At 36.6% G+C, this 19881-nt stretch overlaps 1 protein-coding gene across 1 annotated transcript in view; it reads right to left on the bottom strand.

Moving 5' to 3' along the window:
- wdr11 (WD repeat domain 11) overlaps positions 1–19881 on the bottom strand; it is a 104460-nt gene that overhangs the window by 12154 nt on the left and 72425 nt on the right. Inside the window, exons 13-23 of the mRNA XM_079855097.1 lie at positions 19660–19735; positions 17004–17112; positions 15210–15334; positions 14259–14406; positions 12075–12181; positions 11752–11866; positions 11197–11368; positions 9437–9545; positions 7516–7578; positions 7217–7282; positions 5481–5670 (exon numbers count right to left, since the gene is read on the bottom strand). Of these exons, the coding sequence (XP_079711223.1) occupies positions 5481–5670; positions 7217–7282; positions 7516–7578; positions 9437–9545; positions 11197–11368; positions 11752–11866; positions 12075–12181; positions 14259–14406; positions 15210–15334; positions 17004–17112; positions 19660–19735 (1280 nt within the window). The remainder of the gene's footprint in view (positions 1–5480; positions 5671–7216; positions 7283–7515; positions 7579–9436; positions 9546–11196; positions 11369–11751; positions 11867–12074; positions 12182–14258; positions 14407–15209; positions 15335–17003; positions 17113–19659; positions 19736–19881) is intronic.

Here is a 19881-nt window from a genome sequence, read left to right as displayed (position 1 = left end):
TTAAAAAGAGGATAACACGGTGTAGGCAACAACGATTTTTGTCGTTGTTCTCTGTACTAACAGCACTCCAAATTAACAAAAAAATGAGCTCAATGTTAAAATTGACCGGAGTTCTCCTTTAAGATTGAACATTGGTCTGGGGAGTCTGCTCTGTATTTTCGACTGCACAAGAGGCGTGATCAACGGGCATAGTTCAAATGACTCTGTACACAATTGGATAGTCCTTCAACCAATCAGAGCTGCGTTCCCCAAAAGCATCGTAAGCCTAAGTAGATCGTAAAAATGATCGTAAGACTGATCTTACGGTCTGTTTCCCAAAAGCATCGTAACTGAAGTAGCACTTAAAAATCATTGTAGATCTACGAGTGCTCTGGAGTAATCGTAAATCCCCAAGTGCATTGTAAGAAGACAGAGTTATGAGGTCACCTCCAGGACAACCGGAAGATTACACCTTTAACTTTATTCAAATGCAATGTGATTATAATATAAGGTTTTGATTGTACTTTATTGTAAACTTTATTACTCTTTATTTTTTCTGGTTAAATTAATGTATAAATTAAATAATTAAAAAGGTCAGAAAACAAAACAAAAAAAATAGAAATAATTTAATCTAATAATTTTAACCAAAATTAAATGAATGAGCGAAAAAATAAATAAAAGATGTAATATGCCTCAAAGACTGGGAAAAATAGGGATGAACAAAATGACTGTCAATGACTTGCACGAAATGCACGAAAACCAGCCATGTATTGGGCATTCTTGGTTGGCCATCATTGGTCCCACCACCTGTTTTATTAAATGTTGTCCTCTGCAGAGCCCTTTTCCTTTTAGCAAGGCTGGCAAAGTCCTGCCACTTCTTCCTGACCTCCTTCCCTGATCTTTTAACGCCCCTAGTTGCAGTCAGTTTTCTAGCAAAATCCTCCCAGATTTTTTGTTTTTGTTTATTTGTATGACTTCCCTTAAACCTGCTGAAAATAATATGTTTGTATAGCTCCACCTCCTCTAATATTACCTTAATCTCCTCTTTTTAAAAAAAAGGTATTTTCTTTGTTTTTGTTTTTTTGGTTCAGCCATTTTGCTGGTGTCTCCCCTCGTAGGTTTGTGCTTTTATAGATTATTGGCCTCGTCGAAAATGCACATCAGGTGAAAACAGTTAGGTTAAACATTTAAAATTGCGAGCGTGTGCTGCAATTACAAGCCATTCTACAAGGTGACATTTCAGCACTTGACAAACGGACAGTGACTCTTAAGTAGCACTTAAAGCACAGCTGCGAACGATCGTGCTAAGAGCATTTTTGTGAAACGCACGTGAAATGAACACGAACGGTCGTAAAGTAAAATCCTCGTAAGTGCTAAGATCCATCGTTATCTGGAAACGCAGCCCAGATCAACGATCCGGGTAACGTACTTTGCAGAGCAACGCGAAAACTCCAGGCAGGAAACGTGTAACCAAACGTGTTGAACAGCGGTTTGCAGAAGCAGCAATGGAGTCAAGCGATTTTTGCAGGTTATGCAAAAAAAAAAACATGAAAGTTAGTGGTATTTACACCCACTCGAGCGTTTGCTAAAAAGAAGCCATAGAGCATCGTCGAGAGGTTAAAAGGAATTGGACAGAGCCCTGGAATTGGATTAAACCCGCCAATAGCACGCCAGGTGGATAAGCCAGTTTGTGATTGGTTCCCGCAAATTTGTAAAGGAAGCAGCAGAGATAAATGTACAGTTTCCAGCCTGAGCTGCAGGGCGAAATCAAATCGCCAGCCGATCACGCTGGGTTTACGCAGTCTAGAGTCTCACTGCATTCTGCGAAATTCAAATCTGTTATAATATGAAAGGCCATTTCTTCAATGCATTTTCCCTTAAAGGGGTATTTTACTGCTGGCAAAACTGCTGATTTCAATCAAATTTGGCTGCCTCTACAGTAAATCTACTTGAAATCAGTGCAACCTGAAGCCTTTGACAAGGCTTTTGACAAAGTAGGAAAACTTCAACACCCATAATGCACTGGGCATGTTGCCGTCCAAGCCCACTTCCACCAGTCTGCTATGGAAATGCTTAACCAGAGTCAAATACCACCTTGCTTTAGTAGGAAATACTTCTTAGCAAACCTTTAGTCAATGCAAGAATTCAAAGAGTAAATGTTTAGCGGGACTGAGTTACTTTCAGTTTCAGTGAAGGATCCAGCGCGTTGTTGGCAGCGGCTAAATGCGCCAAAGAATCGTAAACACAGAGAGAATGCAGTGACGGACAATCTGGAAAAACAATCTGGTGTTTGTGGTCAACAATTCCAGCTGATCATTATTGCAGTGATTATGTTTCTAGCGTGTTATACGTTTGGTAACAGTTCTTCTAACTCTAATTGATGGAGTGTGTAGCTTCTCATTTCTTAAACAACCATATAGGAAGACACATCATGTATGGAGAAACATCATGGCCATATTCCAAGATGACAATGTCAAGATTCATCAGGCTCAGATTGTGAAAGAACGGTTGTGAGGAGTCCAGAGCTTAAATTGACTGAAAGTGTTTAGGATGTGCTGGAGGAGACTTTACAGAGTGCTGGACTCTTGCATTGACAATACAAGAACCTGAACAAACATTGATGAACCTTTTGATGGAAATAAATGTTGTGATGTTATATCCATCAAGAGGTGCAGCAATTTTTAGTATAATCAAAACAACAACTGGATTTTTCTTGTTCTTTTGAAATAAAAAAAATAAGAAATATATAAAAAGTTCTGTGTTCTATGATGTTATGTGTGGATCTATGTGGATATCATAATGATGGAAGAAGGATGGACGGGTGGCAATGGGAAAGGGTTGAGAGGTATACAGTACCAGTCAAAAGTTTGGAAACACTACTATTTTTAATGCTTTTGAAAGAAGTCTCTTATGCTCATCAAGCCTGCAGTTTAAAAAAAAAAAAAAAAAAAAAAAAAAAACACTAATACTATGAAATATTATTACAATTTAAAATAATGGTTCTCTTTTTTAATATACTTTAAAATGTAATTTATTTTTGTGATGCAAAGCTGAATTTTCATCAGCAAGTACTCCAGTCTTTGGTGTCTTATGATCCTTCAGAAATCATTCTAATATGCTGATTTATGATCAATGTTGGAAACAGTTGTGCTGCTTAATATTTTTTTTATAACCTGAGATACTTTTTTCAGGATTATTTGATGAATAAAAAGTTAAAAAGAACTGTATTTATTTAGAATAGAAATCTTTTGTAACAATATACACTACCGTTCAAAAGTTTGGGAACAATAACTTTTTTTTTTTTAAGAAATTAGTACTTTAATTCAGCAAGGATGCGTTAAATTGATAAAAGGTGATGGTAACGATTTATATTGTTAGAAATGTTTTTATTTTGAATAAATGCTGTTTTTATGAATAAATGCTGTTAACGTTTTACTCATCAATGAATCCTGAAAAAAGTATTCCAAAAAAATATATTAAACAGCACAACTGTTTCCATCATTGATAATAACTGAGTATCAAATCATCATATTAGAATGATTTCTGAAGGATCATAAGACATCAAAGACTGGAGTACTTGCTGATGAAAATTCAGCTTTGCATCACAAAAATAAATTACATTTTAAAGTATATTAAAAAAGAGAACCATTATTTTAAATTGTAATAATATTTCATAATATTACTGTTTGGTTTTTTTTTTGGTTTTTTTAACTGCAGGCTTGATGAGCATAAGAGACTTCTTTCAAAAGCATTAAAAATAGTAGTGTTTCCAAACTTTTGACTGGTACTGTATGTGTGTGCGTGTGTGTGTGTGTGTGTGTGTGTGTGTGTGTGTGTTGTGTTTCCCCTTTTTTTTTTTTTTTTTTTCTTTTTTTTTCTTTGTTGTTGTTGTTTAACTGTTCATTACCTTGAGCGAATCTTGTTAGGGGTTGGAGGGTGGACTTGGGTTGGGTAGGATATGGGGAGGAGAAGAGAAACAGGTACCAGAATAAGCAACACCTTACTGTGCCTTTGTTATATTTTTTAATGATGATGTAATTAGCCTAAGGTTTTTCTCTCTCTTGTGAAGGTGTTTCCTCTCCAATGTGTACATAATGATTGTAAGAAAATAAATAAATAATTGATCATAAAAAAAAAAATTAAAAAAAGTTGAATGACGTATGGCGTCCTACATACATAAATGTTCAAGTTAATGTGTATCTAATGTGTATCCTCATTTTAACCAGACCATTTCATGAAGCAAAGCTGCAAAAACAGGCCCATGCTTGCAGCCACAAAGTGATCCGACGTCAATGATTATTAATGAGGGTTGGTAATCTATGGCACTATGGACGTCAGATGGAATATAAGACAGATGTGACCAGGAGAAGTAAGTAACTACCAAGCACCATCCAGAAAACCCACATACTGAAGCAACACCGTAAGAACTACACAGAATACTCAATAACACCACGGATCTCCTTATTAACCGCATAACAACGCCCTGGCGATCACACAACAACTTTGTTGCAGGAGCAATGTATAATGTGGCATTAAGTTTTGCACTCACAAATGATAAAAACATATTTGGTTTACTGCTGATAATGGTGCAGCAATAATGTACTTTTTTTCTCACAATAAAGCAAATGTGTTCTGTATAATGGAGTGTTTTTAATTTTAGGTGTAAACTGCACTATTTACAAATAACTCAGCATGACAGTCTCTCTCCATTAAGGAAGAATAACTGGCTATTATAATTAAACCCCTAAAGTCCTGCTGAATATTGTGGTGTTAATATTCATGGTCTCTGTCTCTGAAGACCTCTCAAGAATCATTGTGTCATAAATTCACTAGTATACTTCAAATCCCAGTCTAATTACTGATGCTCCATTAATGTCATCCAGTAAACTGTAGAATAGATTTACAGCACATTCAATAGATGTGAGGTGTGCTCTCTCATGCTGGCACAATGGTAGGGTGTTTTGGGTGGTTGCTCGGTATATGTCTAAAGTGTCTCTATTAGGCATGCAGTGAAATTTTGTCTACTGAAAATGTTTGACAGAAACGGCTAATTTTAGTTTTAGGATGAAATGATTTTGGAGGGCCGAAATTAGTGAACAGGAAGCATGTAGACGTAAAAGAGGAATGGTCAACCAGGAATCTGTATCGAAAACTAGAAACAAATCAATTTACAAATTACCGTTCAAATCCCTAGCATTAATAATATGAGCAATAATAATAACCATACATATATGAATATCTTATCAAACAGCTGTAACACCCCAAAAAACAACAATAACAACAGGGGAAAAAGGATGTCTATTCCACCACCGATTTTCCACTCTGTAACAGTTAATGGAAATCCCTGAACAAAAGCCCAAAATCTCAGGCAAATCGGTGCTCGTTCACAATCACTATGTATGAATTCGTAAATTATTGCAACAAGGACTCAAAGCATTCTTGGTTCTGAGGCAGTAATATCCTCATATTCATGTATTGTTCAGTACGCCAGCAGCTCATACCTGGAAGAAGGAGCTTTCACAGAGGGTGTCATGGCAGATGTCCAGGTGGCTCCCAGGGGTGCTCTGGGGGCCCTCAGCTGCCGCTTGGCCTTCTGGGACACATCCGCTGGGCTGGCAGCTCGGAGAAAAGGACTGGATGTAATGAGCAGCCACCGTCCAAAACTGAAGGTCTGATTCATCACCAAACAGCCTGATGAAATATTAATAATAATGAGAGGAACTCCAAGGCAAAAACAACAACAACAACAACAAAGCGAAGGTGCTTGGACCACTAAATATGTATAATTAGAAAATCTTTACAAATACAGCAGGGTTCTATTTCATTTAAAGGATTAGTTCACTTCAGAATTATACTTTCCTGATAATTTACTCTCCCCCACGTCATTCAAGATATTCATGTCTTTCTTTCTTCAGTCGAAAAGAAATTAAGGTTTTTGAGGAAAACATTCCAGGATTTTTCTCCATCTTGCACTAGCTTTGGTAATCAGGTTGAAAGGTCACGTGTGACATAGGCGGAAGTACCGACCTAGTGTCTACAAACCGAACGTGCAAAGACTAAGGCCCAATCCCAATTATATTTTAATACCCCTTCGCCTACCCCTAACCCTTCGCCTACCCCTAACCCTTGCCCATTGAAACAGAGTGGCAAGGAGTAGGGGTGAAAATATTCCCCTAAGAAATGGGACACCACTACTAAACCGTTACACGTCATTATACATCGTCGCTAGCGCCTACGTCATAGGAGATGCATAGCAGATATTCGGTAAAAGATAAGTCAATTCCCTGCCGCAATTACATTCACCAGTTATCAGACATGAAAATATGTTGCGGGACTATCGTTAGCGAGCTTCAGCGATTTTTTTGCAAACGTTTCTTTGAAGAACATGACCGTATATGAACACAAGATTGAATGCAACAAAGCAAATGATTATTTGTCGTTAAAATACTTATTAATGCCAAAAATTCTTACATTTATGGGTCTCCTTTTTCGCTTGGGCAGCCATGTTGCCTCTGTAGCCGGTGTATGCAGGGGCATTTCTCATACCCCTTCGTTTGAAGTGTGGTCCCGAAAAATCTTCGTTTGAAGGGCTATCTGGCCCTTCCCCCTACCCCTCCAACCAAAAGAGAATCGAGACAACCCTACCCCTTCACGTGAACGCGCAAAACAGAGGGGTAGGGGAAGGGGTAAGGGGTAGAATTGGGATTGGGCCTAAGTCAAACGCCATTTACAAAAAAGGTAAAACAACGATGTCAACGATTTTGAATTTGGAGGAAAAATTAGGTGGAGTTTTTGGCCCTACCCTACCTTTGTGAAACTAAACACAGTGACCTTTCAATGTGATTACATACGGGATGATACATATGGTGATTACATGTGGGGTGCATCGCAGAGCTAATGCAAGACAAGCATTTGTGGTTAAAACGAGCATTTTATTTTTTGTTAGAAAATAACCGATGGTTTGTCTAGATAAGACTATTATTCCTCGGCCTAGAGCCTTTGAAGCTGCACTGAAACTGACATTTGGACCTTCAAACAGTTGGACCTCACTGAAGTCCACTATATGGAGAAAAATCCTGGAATGTTTTCCTCAAAGACAGACATGAACATCTTGGATGGCGTGGGGGTGAGTAAATTATCAGGATGTTTTCATTCTTAAGTGAACTAATCCTTTAAAGCTGAACTGGAATGCATTCTCAATTAAATTGGTGCACAACCCTGCTGAACCGACACTTACCGAGACACTAGGAGGCAGCGTTGCAGCAAGTTCAGATTTGGGTCCTGGAGAACGCTTTTGATGTCACTTGAGTGGGAAGAAAAAAAAAACTAGTTAGACATGACCCAGAATGAAAACATCAGCATGCGCTTTTAAAAAGCTCTTCACATAAAACAATGTGAGCTATTTGAGGATCATTTTGTTCCTGCTTTTATTAATAGGTACTTCTTTGAAGGCAAAGAAATGGCCTTGAATACCATACTTGAATTACAGAGTTATTATAGAAACAGTGCTGTGCTTATTTCTGGGAGTGAACATACTTAGAAAGAGAGTTGAGCTGTTCCTGGATCAGTCCCTTGATTTCATCTTTTTCTTTGTAGTCTCTAAGGATGGAAGCACACAATAAGAGACAGCAGAAGAGTTCATCTTTTGTCTGGAATCAAGTTGCTGTTCAACTGTAGAAAGTATGTCAAGAAAAGATTCGAATAGACCAACTAAACAAAAATAAACTGTCCAAACCAAGGGTTACCAGACATACTGATTGATCATTGGATTTCCATGACTTATCTAAGACGCTTTCAGGCGTTCATGATCAAATCGTTTAAACGAAGACCCATGGGGAAAAATTTATATTTGTATGTCAAGCACCAACTGATTCGATGTATTTAAACAATTATACTTACAGTTTTAGTGTGTAAATTTCTCCAATAAGACCCTCAACAGAATTTGTAACATACATGCTACTACAAGACTTTGACTTTATATAATCTCTTGAAAAGGGCAATATATAGGTGAAAAATGATGTCGTTTATTATTAAAAGATTATGCAAATAATTTCTATGACTTTTCCAGATCTGGAAATCACAATTCCAAGTATTCGCTATGGGAATCTGCAAATCTATTCACAGAATTGTATCTAAATGCCACAATAATAAAGAAAAAAGATCATACAATATATCTGTGTGAAGGGATTTATAGAGATACACATTTCCCTTTGAAATATTGACATGCATGTCTGTGAACTTTGTGAATAGGCTTTATATTAAACTCTCTGACGCATGAAATATGAAATCACAAAAGAAAAACAAAGTTTCTTGTTCTTCAAAACAAAATAAAATTGCTTATGTCATGGCGTATTTTGATAGAGTTACACATTTCCAACTTTCCAAACAGAATGTGATGAAGCACGACCCGGAACTACTTGCTGAAATGATCAGCTTGTTTGTTGGGAGGATTTGCACTACACAAGCACTCAAAATGAGTTCCTGATATATCCAGGTTTTCCACAATCACAAGGACCCTGTAGGAAATTCCATTTAACGGATATGAATTCATTATTAGTAAATATTTAAAACAGGAAACAACCCAAGTGGATCAAATTGATGCATATGAAACAATATGCCATTTTTGCAACTGCAGGGAACATGTAGCATAGTAAGGATTATAAATAGTAAATGTAAAAGCCTTCAACTTGGAAGCATGTTAAGTTATTAATGGGACGGGTAATACATGAAAAGTCATGTTTATGTGTATAAAACTAGGAAAGAGTGTTGGCTCATTCATTCCTGTCACTGCTGTGCACACTTGATTACAATGCCATTTTTACTGTTTACTAAACTAATTGGGTCAATGATATGATTCCTGGTTGTAAGAGTAAGGGTAAATAATATATTTTGATTTTATGATGCCTTGGTGATCAGTTATTGTGTCTTGTATTTGATGTTATTAATGGGGTTGACATTTAATGAAAATAAATAGATCTTCAGTCCATCTCTGTACTGTTCTGGAAAATTGATGAAATCAGCAAGTACCAAAAAGAAAGTAATGGTTATTGTACTCAGTGCAAAAAAATGTTTGGTGCATCCCTACAGAAAAAAAATAAAAAATAAAAAAGTTTCGTCACACTTTAGTTTAGGGTCCAATTCTCACTATTAAATATGACCTTTGCCTCAATAAACTCCTAATTACTGCTTAATAATAGTTTAATTAACAGTTAGAATGAATATGTATGCTAATAAGCAACTAGTTATTAGTGAGACCTGGACCCTAAAATAAAATGTTATGAAAAGTTTTCTTTTATGTATGCAGAATTTTTTTTTCTTTAACTAGGCTTTTGTTCTGGTCAGATTTTGTCAACGGTTTCAGTGAAGACATAGTTATCACAACAGACTGGATGAAAATGTGCTGTGAATGACTTTTGAATGGAAACGGATGTGACAGAATAATGCAGCCGTCACGCACATTTGAGAGATGTCCATGGTGAACGTGTCGCACCACGGCTGCAGCAGCAGAAAGGCCTTCAGCGTGAGAGCAGCACGTGGCAGCAGAAGATAGGGACACCATACTGGATCTGAAACAGACACCACAGAGCCACGCATAAATCACAGTCTATTCTACATCAACAAGTCTGTCTGATGGCATGACCCACTTAACCAAATTTCATAAATTAAGTGTCAGCATATGCACATACAAACATGAAGGATGACTGGTCCCCGACACATTTATCAGCTATCCTAATGAGGACTTCCCATTGACTTTTAGCGCTCTTAAAAGGATAGTTCACACAAAAACATTCACTCTCTAGCAGAAGTCATATTCTTACAATTAATGTGTATGTTAAGTAAAGGGGAATAGTACTTGTGTGTGTGTCAACAATTGTTGTGTAAACAAATGTATTGTAATAGGCATATACGGTGTATATATATATATGTATTTATGTATGTACAGTACAGGCCAAAAGTTTGGACACATTACTATTTTTAATGTTTTTGAAAGAAGTTTCTTCTGCTCATCAAGCCTGCATTTATTTGATCAAAAATACAGAAAAAAATGTAATATTGTGATATATTATTACAATTTAAAATAATTGGTTTTCAATTTATTATACTTTAAATTATCATTTATTTCGGTGATGCAAAGCTGAATTTTCAGGATCATTACTCCAGTCTATCAAATGATCCTTTAGAAATCATTCTAATATGATGATTCATTATCAAAGTTGGAAACAGTTCTGCTGCTTAATATTTTTTCATAACCTGTGATACTTTTTTAGGATACTTTGATGAATAAAAAAAGAAAAAGAAAAAAGAAAAAAAAGAAGCAAATGTTTTCAAGATAGAAATCTTTTATAACAACAATATACACTACTGGTCAGTAATTTGGGGTCAGTAATTTTTTTCTTTATTTTTTTTTAAATAAATCAATAATTTTATTCCGCAAGGATGTGTTAAATTGATAAAAAGTGATAATAAAGAAGATTTATATTAGAATTTTTTTTTTTTTTTTTTTTTATAAATGCAGTTCTTTTTAACCTTTTATTCATCAAATATATTAGGCAGCAGAACTGTTTCCAACACTCATAATAAATCAGAATATTAGAATGATTTCTAAAGGATCATGTGATAGACTGGATGTCACATGTGACACTGAAGACTGGAGTAATGATCCTGAAAATTCAGCTTTGCATCACCGAAATAAATGATAATTTAAAGTATAATAAATTGAAAACCAATTATTTTAAATTGTAATAATATATCACAATATTACATTTTTTTCTGTATTTTTGATCAAATAAATGCAGGCTTGATGAGCAGAAGAAACTTCTTTCAAAAACATTAAAAATAGTAATGTGTCCAAACTTTTGGCCTGTACTGTATATATAATTCCTAAAAACGTTAGTCGTTGGCTTGATGACCATGGGGATATGTGGGTCCCCTGGCAAAGCAAGTTGAGAATCACTGGTATAAAGCTATTCAAAACATAATTAATGATAATCATAATTAATAATCGCAATTACAATTTCAAGGGAATAATCGACAATTATGATTTTTGTCATAATCATGCAGCCCTAAGAAGCAGTGTAGAAAATCTAGTCCGCCAAACATATGTACATTCCATTTACATAAATAAAATATTTTATAAACTACCGGGAGAGTTGTCATGATTGAAATCCATTTGAGTCATTTGAAACTGTGACATTTTTTTCAGCCAAAAACACTCGCCTGTCAGGTCCTGCTCATCCATTCTGTAACTGGCAGACTTCATGGCCATCTCCAGCACTCTCACACAGCCGTCATCTGATGCCAGCACCACTTTATCTGACGTGCACCAGTCGATATCCAGAATCCTATAACTCACGTTACGCCCCACTCTGATGCTGCTCACCATCTGCACCTGTGTGGGAGTGTGTGACAGCATTATCTTTCAAGAAAAATACAGGCAGTGAAAAGTCCAAACACTGAAACTGGTGAATCAACAGCACTCTCAAAGGCCTCTCATCCAATTCAATTTGAGGACCGAAAACTACTGTAACTGTTGTGTATACATTATATAGCAACAAACACACTTCAGAGTTTCCCAGGATATAAAATATTGTATTCTGTCAAAAACCCTTGAAAGAGTTAAATCAGCTTTTTTGAGCTTTTTCAGCTGGATAGAAAATGGCTGCTATGGGGAACTGCTAAGATGGTGACACTTGCTTCATAAGGACTTGAAGCAAAATTAAGCTTTTTTTAAATAAATAAATACATAATAAAATAAACAACGCACAAACACACCTCTTTGGTATCCCAGACCTCAGCTCCGTCTGTGTACATCACTAAAAGTTTTTGGTTGCCTTTCCCTGGAGCAAAACGAATCTTCTTCACCCACCCGCGGTGTGTAGGTACACCCCTGACAAATATAAATGAGCGTGACATATCAACACGGTAAAAGAGTGTGTGATGAACACAGTTGTACTTTTCTCAACTCAGTCCCTTATGATGTGTCACTTCAGTTCAGTAAAGAGTTCAACAAGTGTTGGAATTAAATCAGTTTACGCACGTACATGACTGGAGACATGTTTGACTTGCAGAGTTATTAGTGATGTATACATGTGTACCTTGAAAGACGGGCCTTTAGGTCCCAAAAATTGAGGTTTCCATCTACATCTCCCAGAACTAGAGTGTCTCCTTTCCATGCAATACAGGCAATACTCCCCATACTGCCCTGAAAGAGAAAAGACATTTAGTTTCTTGCATAAAAGACATAGGACACAGCTAATATGCCACAACACCTACAGAGCTGTCACGATGTTGCATTAAAAGAAAAGGTTTTAAGGAAAAACAAAGTTCAACTCCAATGTAAAACATTTGGGGCACTATCTTAAACCCACGTTCGGTCTTTCCGCTATCAAATTCCGTCGTGTAAATAGCGAATCTGCCATGGCGCGAGCGCAACTAACATTTAAAGGGAATGGGAGATGAGACTCTGATTGGTTTAACACACGTAAACGTAACACACGCTTTAGACCATGCGCTTAGATCGTTAAAATAGGGCCCAAAGAGTGATGGCAAAAGCCAACAGATTAAACAAATTCAGAACACATATTTAGTAATATATTTACATAGTGATTTTAAACATTTTGAAATATGCTGAGTTCTACAATAAAATATATTGCTAAATATTAAGATTACATTTTTTCAACTGCAAATATCCCCAAAGGAAAACTTTGTCCTCATGTTTTTATCTAATAACAAAGTTCTCAGTCTATTCATTTCACATCTTCATATCATTCTTCTTTGTTTAGTATTTTCCTTCCTCTTATTTTTTAATAGAAATTACAGTTGAATGAACAGAATTAATGCAACAAATGAACAGGGAGCGTGACACTGGTGACCAAGAATATGAGTTCTTGTGTCACTGGTTATGCTGAAAACATACAGTATATGGGTCGCTTAAAAACTCAAAATATGAACAGTGAAATGGATCTGAAAAACGATCAGAAATAGGCATTGTGGCTTGTGAAAAAAAAAAAGCCCTGCAGGAGATAAAAGGATAATGAGGATGAAGGGAGCAATTTTCTCTCCATCTTCCTCTTTCATCTCAAAAGTTTAAAACTGCAGATTTTTCAACATTAGAAGGAAATGTTTGAAAACTCCTTTGATCCATTCAGAAGAGTGTGTACAGCTGTATTCATGACATTCTGTATCTAGGACTGTTCATCTGAAAACAGAATCTGCTTTCATGTATGACTGATTATTATCTGAGTGATGGGACAAAACAGGCTATAGGAATACAAAAATAAAAGTTTATATACTAAGCAATTATTTTGGATCAACTGGGTGCGACATTCACTTTCTCACAAAATGTGTGAGGAAATCTAGCATTCAAAATGATGAATAAATTGAGTGTACCGCATGGTTTCAAACTGATTTTTAGCTTTATATATATCGAATTGTCACCAACAACATACAGATCATTTGACTGACTTGACCACATGACCACATTTTGGTCACACTTTAGATTAGGGTCCAATTCTCACTATTTACTAACCTTACTCTCACCTAATCACTGCTTTATTAATAGTTAGTTAGTTGTAGAGTTTAGGTATTGGCTAGGACTGGTCAGGCAGAATAACGCATTAATATGTGTTTTATAAGTACTAGTAAATAGCCAATATACTAGTAATACAGATGCTAATAAGCAACTAGTTAATAGCGAGAATTAAACCCTAAACTAAAATGAACCCACATTTTTAATATCACATGCATTACATCCATGTATTATTATTTTATCGTGCTTCATACTAGGTTCTATTCAAAACAAAGGAAATTGTCTAAAAATCCCAAGCAATTTCTTGACAAATGTCATGATGATGTTGATATGTGACATTGACAGTTGACATAGATTAGATTTTTCCAGCTGTATATTAAGGGCCAATGGATAGATCGTGCGAGACCCTCTTGGACCTGCTCTGTTTATTGTTATTATTAGGGCATGTACTAATAATAATTTGCCAGATCTTCATCAATCCTAGTACAAAGCAACTATAGACTATACGACAAAAAGTTATCAAAATAATTATGATACGTCCAAGCATGGGTCTTCAACGTTTTTCAGGGCAAGGATCCCTTAGGTGATAGAAACATGGAGCAGGGACCCCCGATACAAAATGTGTCAATCAGAGCTACATATTAAGCATATAGCCTTCGATATCAATAGAAACTTACCATATTATGATTAAGAATTCGTTTTTTAAGACAGTAGATCAGAACTAAGAAGCAAAACACATAAGGACACTCACATCAGGTGGAATACGTGCCCCATCCTTCACGCTGTTGCCTTCCACGGTGATGTGATAGACCTGGCCGTCTGTGTCAGTAAACACAAAGTGTTCTCGAGCCGATATGCCCTGACCCATTTCAGACTTACTCTCAGCGTCCTGCAACATACTGACAGACAGCAACACAGAGTTGTTATCCAAACAGCAAGCCACTTAGACTGCACTTAGACTGGAGTGTGTACCAAAGTACCAGTGATTAGTGAATCAAAGCAAGACTCTAGCAAAAGTCTAGCAAAAAATTTTTTATAATTAAATAGACAAAAAAATCTATAATTTACCCATCATGTAATTCCAAACCTCGGTTACTTAATTTCTTTCATGGAACACAAAATAAGAAATGCTGAAGAACATACTGTATACATTTTTCTATACAACAACAGTGGAGAGTTGGCAATGACAAAAAGCTCAAAAAGTTTAATAAAAGCATTGAATGTCACTGAAGTCACTTGAAGACATCCTTCAAGTTTTTTAAGTGCACTGAAAGTGTTCCCCTCCACTGTAATCTCATTCATACTTCAGCATGTTCAAACTTGCCATGGCACAGCTGGTCACAGGAGAACCAATGTTATCAATGTCATCAAACATGGTGCAATGCAACTTCAAGTTTGAATGTGCGTAAGCGCAAATAACATTTGAGCAACAGCGGAGAGGGGACTTCAGTTTCAGTGTAATTTGTAGTCAATTTCAGTGTAGTTTTTCAAATGAATTATAAATCTCTGTGTACATTAGAAGTTTTGTAAAACAGTTCAGGAGTTGTATGGTCATTTTATGCTGCTTTTATGTAGATTTCGGAGCTTGACATTGCATGTGTTCATTCTTCAATAAATCTTTTTGTGTGTGTGTGTTCTCCAGGAAAAAGAAGAAGAAGAAGATGAGTAAATGATGACAGTTGTGATTTTGACTCCGTCAGACCTGATGACCGAGGACTCGACACTGCTCTGCTCCGCATCCGCGAGGGTGGTCTGTCTGGCCATGGCCTCGCGCGCAGCAAGCTGCTTTTTCTTCAGACTTTTAAGGTTATGCGAAGGAGACCACTCCTGTTTACACACAAAGAAATGTTATTATGAGTCACTGCACAGACAGTTTTAAAGTAAGCAAATGCTCAAAGAATATTGGTGAAAATTTTTGACGGAGGATTAAATGTTTTCTTTGAAGGGGGTCATAAACTGCATTTGGTCATAAACCCTATTGTTTTTGATAGGATTATTATTATTATTAGGGGTTCAAATTAGGATATGCGACAGATCATTCTGAAGAAGCATACAAAATCCGGAAAATCCGTTTCGCGTTCCTACCCCAAAGCAACAAAATAAAATAAAATTCTTTATCAAAATTTATAGGGAAAGACAAGTACTTTGTTTAGGCTTGGCTTGTAGGGAATTCCAAACCTGCATATATTCAAACGCACATAACTATAGAACTCATTCTAAATGCGCATGTGAACGCCATCAGTGTTTCTCACAGGTTCGCGTTTAAAGTCTGTGTAGAGGGAATGGTGTCGTCTTAGCGGCCCCTAATTTAATAACAAATGATCATTGCGACGGAAGCAAATCAATCAAAACTAACTTTAGATGGAAATAACTTAACTCTGCTGTAAAGCCGAAACAATCTCTGTTACCTTAAATTATACGCTTATCTCTGTAAAGCTGCTTTGAAACAATCTACATTGTTAAAAGCGCTATATAAATGAAGATGACTTGACTTGACAAACTTTTATGGAGATCAGTAATAGGTGAGAGTGATTTATGAGGATTTTCCCTCAAGCAAACTCAGATATTCATGCAGTATTGCCTTTACAGTTTTATTTTATATTTTGAAGGTTTTTACAGAGGTGTCTGCTCATATATAATTTGTCTAATTTTATATTACATTTTGGAAATGTTTTTTTTTTTTTTTTTGGCTGACAGTAATTTCTGATTCATGGACTGATAAAAAAGACCCTCTCTAATCAAGTATGGTGATCTCTATTAGTTACATGTTCTTTTCCTAATTCACCTGGTGTGTATTTTTTTTAGGTTGGATGTTAAAGGAATAATGCAACAACAAATATAACTGTCTAATATACATCTCCGCTACTTCATGAAACTAGTTATCGCCAGTTTTGGAACAGTGCCACCAACTGATCACGATTAGAGTAAATGTCTGTTTTCTAATAATTTCAAAAACCTTTTGCTTAGAATCATGAAACTGGTCTCTTTGGATTCTATGGGGCGTAACGCATCAAACATTCCCCAATTTTCCTATGTCTGCCAAATGCTACCTAGATATAACTGTGCTTTAAAAGCACTTCAAACTCTGTAATTTCTGATCGCTAGAAGTCGCCGGCACAGATTTTACCCCTAGGAAGTAATCAAGATGCAAATGAGCTGGAAGACAGGTTGCCGGGAGAGAGACTGCATTTATTACTAAGGTTATTGTTGGGGTTATTTGAGAATCATCGCTAGCGGCGCCATTACAATGTTTACTGGCCTTGCTGTCAAAACCCCACAGTGACTTCGCCCTTCAATGGGTTTGTGTGGTGATAAAGCCAGTCTCTTTGCAGAGAAAGATTCAGAGTAATCTCTCAGTTCAAAAACTTGTAATAAAACTGCAGTGCATACTTAAAAAGCTAAACAGTAATGCAGACGGACTGATACATAGAAGTTCAAAACAATAAGCAACTATTTAAGCAATAAGCAGAACAGCAGTGTGAGTTTGATACAGTACCAGGGCAGTGACAGTAGGGAAGTTCTTGGCCATCTCGCGCAGCAGTGTTCCTGTGCGAACATCCCAGAGCTCCAGAGGTTTATCTCTGAACACCACCACCAGGTACTGCCTAAACAAGACCATGTACACATACATTTACTTCATCCTCTGGACTAGACCTGACATTTCTGGAAAAAAAGAGTATCCTACATTAAAAGTAAGCATATCAAACTTTTTGGAATTCTACTGTAGACCGTTTCACAATCTGGCTTCATTAAAGTTAGCATTGATTAGCTGACTGACCAGCCGGGACAGAGGCTCAGTGGGTAGAACTGTTGTCTCACATCAAGAAGGTCTAAAGTTAACTAAAGTCAGAAATATTCTTAAAGGGCCACTATTATGGATTTTTGAAAATGACCTTTCATGTAGTGTGTAACATAGCTCTAAGTGAATGAAAACATCCTGCAAAGTTTTAAATCTGAAAGTGCAGCATATATAAAGTTATTGTCTTTCAAATGTAAGAGTCGACTCTGAGTCAATGAAATGAATAGTTTTCCAAACGAGTCATAAGCCGTTTCATTGTGACGTCAAGACGAAACATTAGCATATTGCCCGCCCACTTATTGTGCGCGCAGACACCAGGGAAAACTTAAACCTCAAACCAACAGCTGATTCCTGTGGACACTGGATAGCACCATGTCGAGAAGACGCTGTGCTCTACAATGTGACAGATTTGTTTTACAAACGTTTTTATGTTACATCAGTCATTCACTCTAGAGCTCGGCTAATGTATACATTGTACACATGCACTGTTATTGATACAGTTTTCACGTGTTCACTGCAATATATTACAAAAATGCTCGGTAAATAAATTAGTACAAGTAAAATAATCGGTTTGTTGATGGACATGCACTTGTTAATGCTGATGGTGTGGAATTACAGTTGCAACATCTCATAATGTCCCTCAAACTGAGTAGCGTATCACTGAGAAACACTGAGTCCTGCTCGAGTCGTCCTTGCGATGGAGGTTCGGGTTGAATAACTAGTTCTTCCAGTGTTTCATCATCGGACTCGGACTCGCGCTCGCATTGATATGGTAAAATCGACGTCATTGTTTGTTACTGTGTTTAGTTTAAGGAGTAGGAAGCCTCACAACAGACTGAGCTGTCTGGCCAATCAGAGCAGAGTATATCGCGGAAAGGAGGGATTTAGAGAGATTGATTCATTTGACGAGTCGTTTGAGAATCATTGAAAAATGTGATGATGTGCAAATGTATATTATGAAGAAATTAAACAGTTTTTTGACCTGTGATGCATGTAAACCTGTCGTAGGAGACTCCAAAACAACATTAGGAAACTTTAAAATAGCATAATAGGGGAACTTTAACATGTCTGAATGTAGGTACAAATCTACAAAGCTTTTTGCTGTGAACGTGTGTTTGTGTTAGTGTGAACGTATTGCTGTGTTAGCTCTGTGATGGACTGTCCATTTGTCCAGGGTGTTTTCCTGCTTATGGCCCGAAACATAGTCTCTACATAGGTTAATAAAATGGATAGATGAATGACTGACCAACAAAGCCTTTCTGCACCATTACATATTACATTACATACATTACATTTCTCAGCAACGAGTAACATTGCTGATTTTAAATTAATTGCACTCACAGCTTCACTTTTTAGTACATTATTCCATCGTTGCTGAAAATATTTGCAATTCAGAGAAATCAGATAAACGGAGGTAATACACACGCACAAACTCTCTTAAAAAAAAAAAAAAAAGTAATCTTACCTACTTTATCTCTGTCTTATTTAAAGTAGGCAGAATGCTAGATATAATGATTCATAGCTAAAATACCCGATGGTCATTTCCAGTCAAAGTATAAGCGGGATAATCCACGGCTAGCTGTGCATTACATTATTTTAATTATACGTTTTATGTAATGTGTTGCTCTAGACTAGACCAGTGGTTCTCAGCCAATTTATTATCAATATTAGGAACCACTACTACACAATGCTAAACAATGTAAATAATTGTTTTGGACTTCTTTGTTCATAAACATCCACTCTAGCAGGATTTTAGGGTTTAAGAAAAAAAAAATATTATGGGTAATTTTCACCTTGTGCGCATAGTCTTGATTTGAATGGAACACATCACACCCATTTGTAAGGGTTGCAATGCGGTGTAAATATTTCAACTTGAAGCTTAAAATGGATCTAAAAATTCACATTCACATTCACATTCACAGAGCTTCACAGTCACTGTGAGACTCTCCAATGGAAATCAATATTGTCTGTCATTTGTTGTAAACAGTGAAAAGGTGTCTTTAGGGTTGGCTGACAACCAGCAGACACTGACTTGCTCATGCTTGACTGAATGGTTTCAAACTGCAGTTTGGAAAGTGATAAAGGAGATAAAGCCAAACAATAAATAAAATCCCCTCTACTGCAAGGTTAAGGAATGAGACATCACTCATGCACTCATCACTGAAGTACTGCAATGTGAGAGTGGAAGTAGACAGAGATGGTGAACGTGCACCCCAGACACCATCCAGATAATACCAAATAATTACAGAGAGTAGTTTTTGCATGTCCGTATTTGACACCATTGATGAGGGAAAGGTGTTTAAGTGCTCACTGAGGTGTTTGCGCCAGAGTGAGAAGAATTTATGTTACTTACTTCAGATGTGACACTTTAATCATTTCAATGGCTGGTTCATCATTCCCACGCTCACCTCGAAATGCAAAGCACCGCCCTGAGAGAGAAAGCACAAAATATTAATTATTCAAACAAACAAACAATAAATAAATGAATGTTCTCTTAAATATAAAACGAAACATACAAATTATGGGACTGCTAGATTTAGGCCGTGTGTCCACCAAAGTGGTTTTAGCTGAGGCG

Source organism: Squalius cephalus, assembly GCF_949319135.1.
Source record: "Squalius cephalus genome assembly, chromosome: 21".
Taxonomy (NCBI): domain Eukaryota; kingdom Metazoa; phylum Chordata; class Actinopteri; order Cypriniformes; family Leuciscidae; genus Squalius; species Squalius cephalus.
The sequence above is the reverse complement of the archived record's forward strand: the minus strand, read 5'-3'. Positions and strand labels throughout refer to the sequence as shown.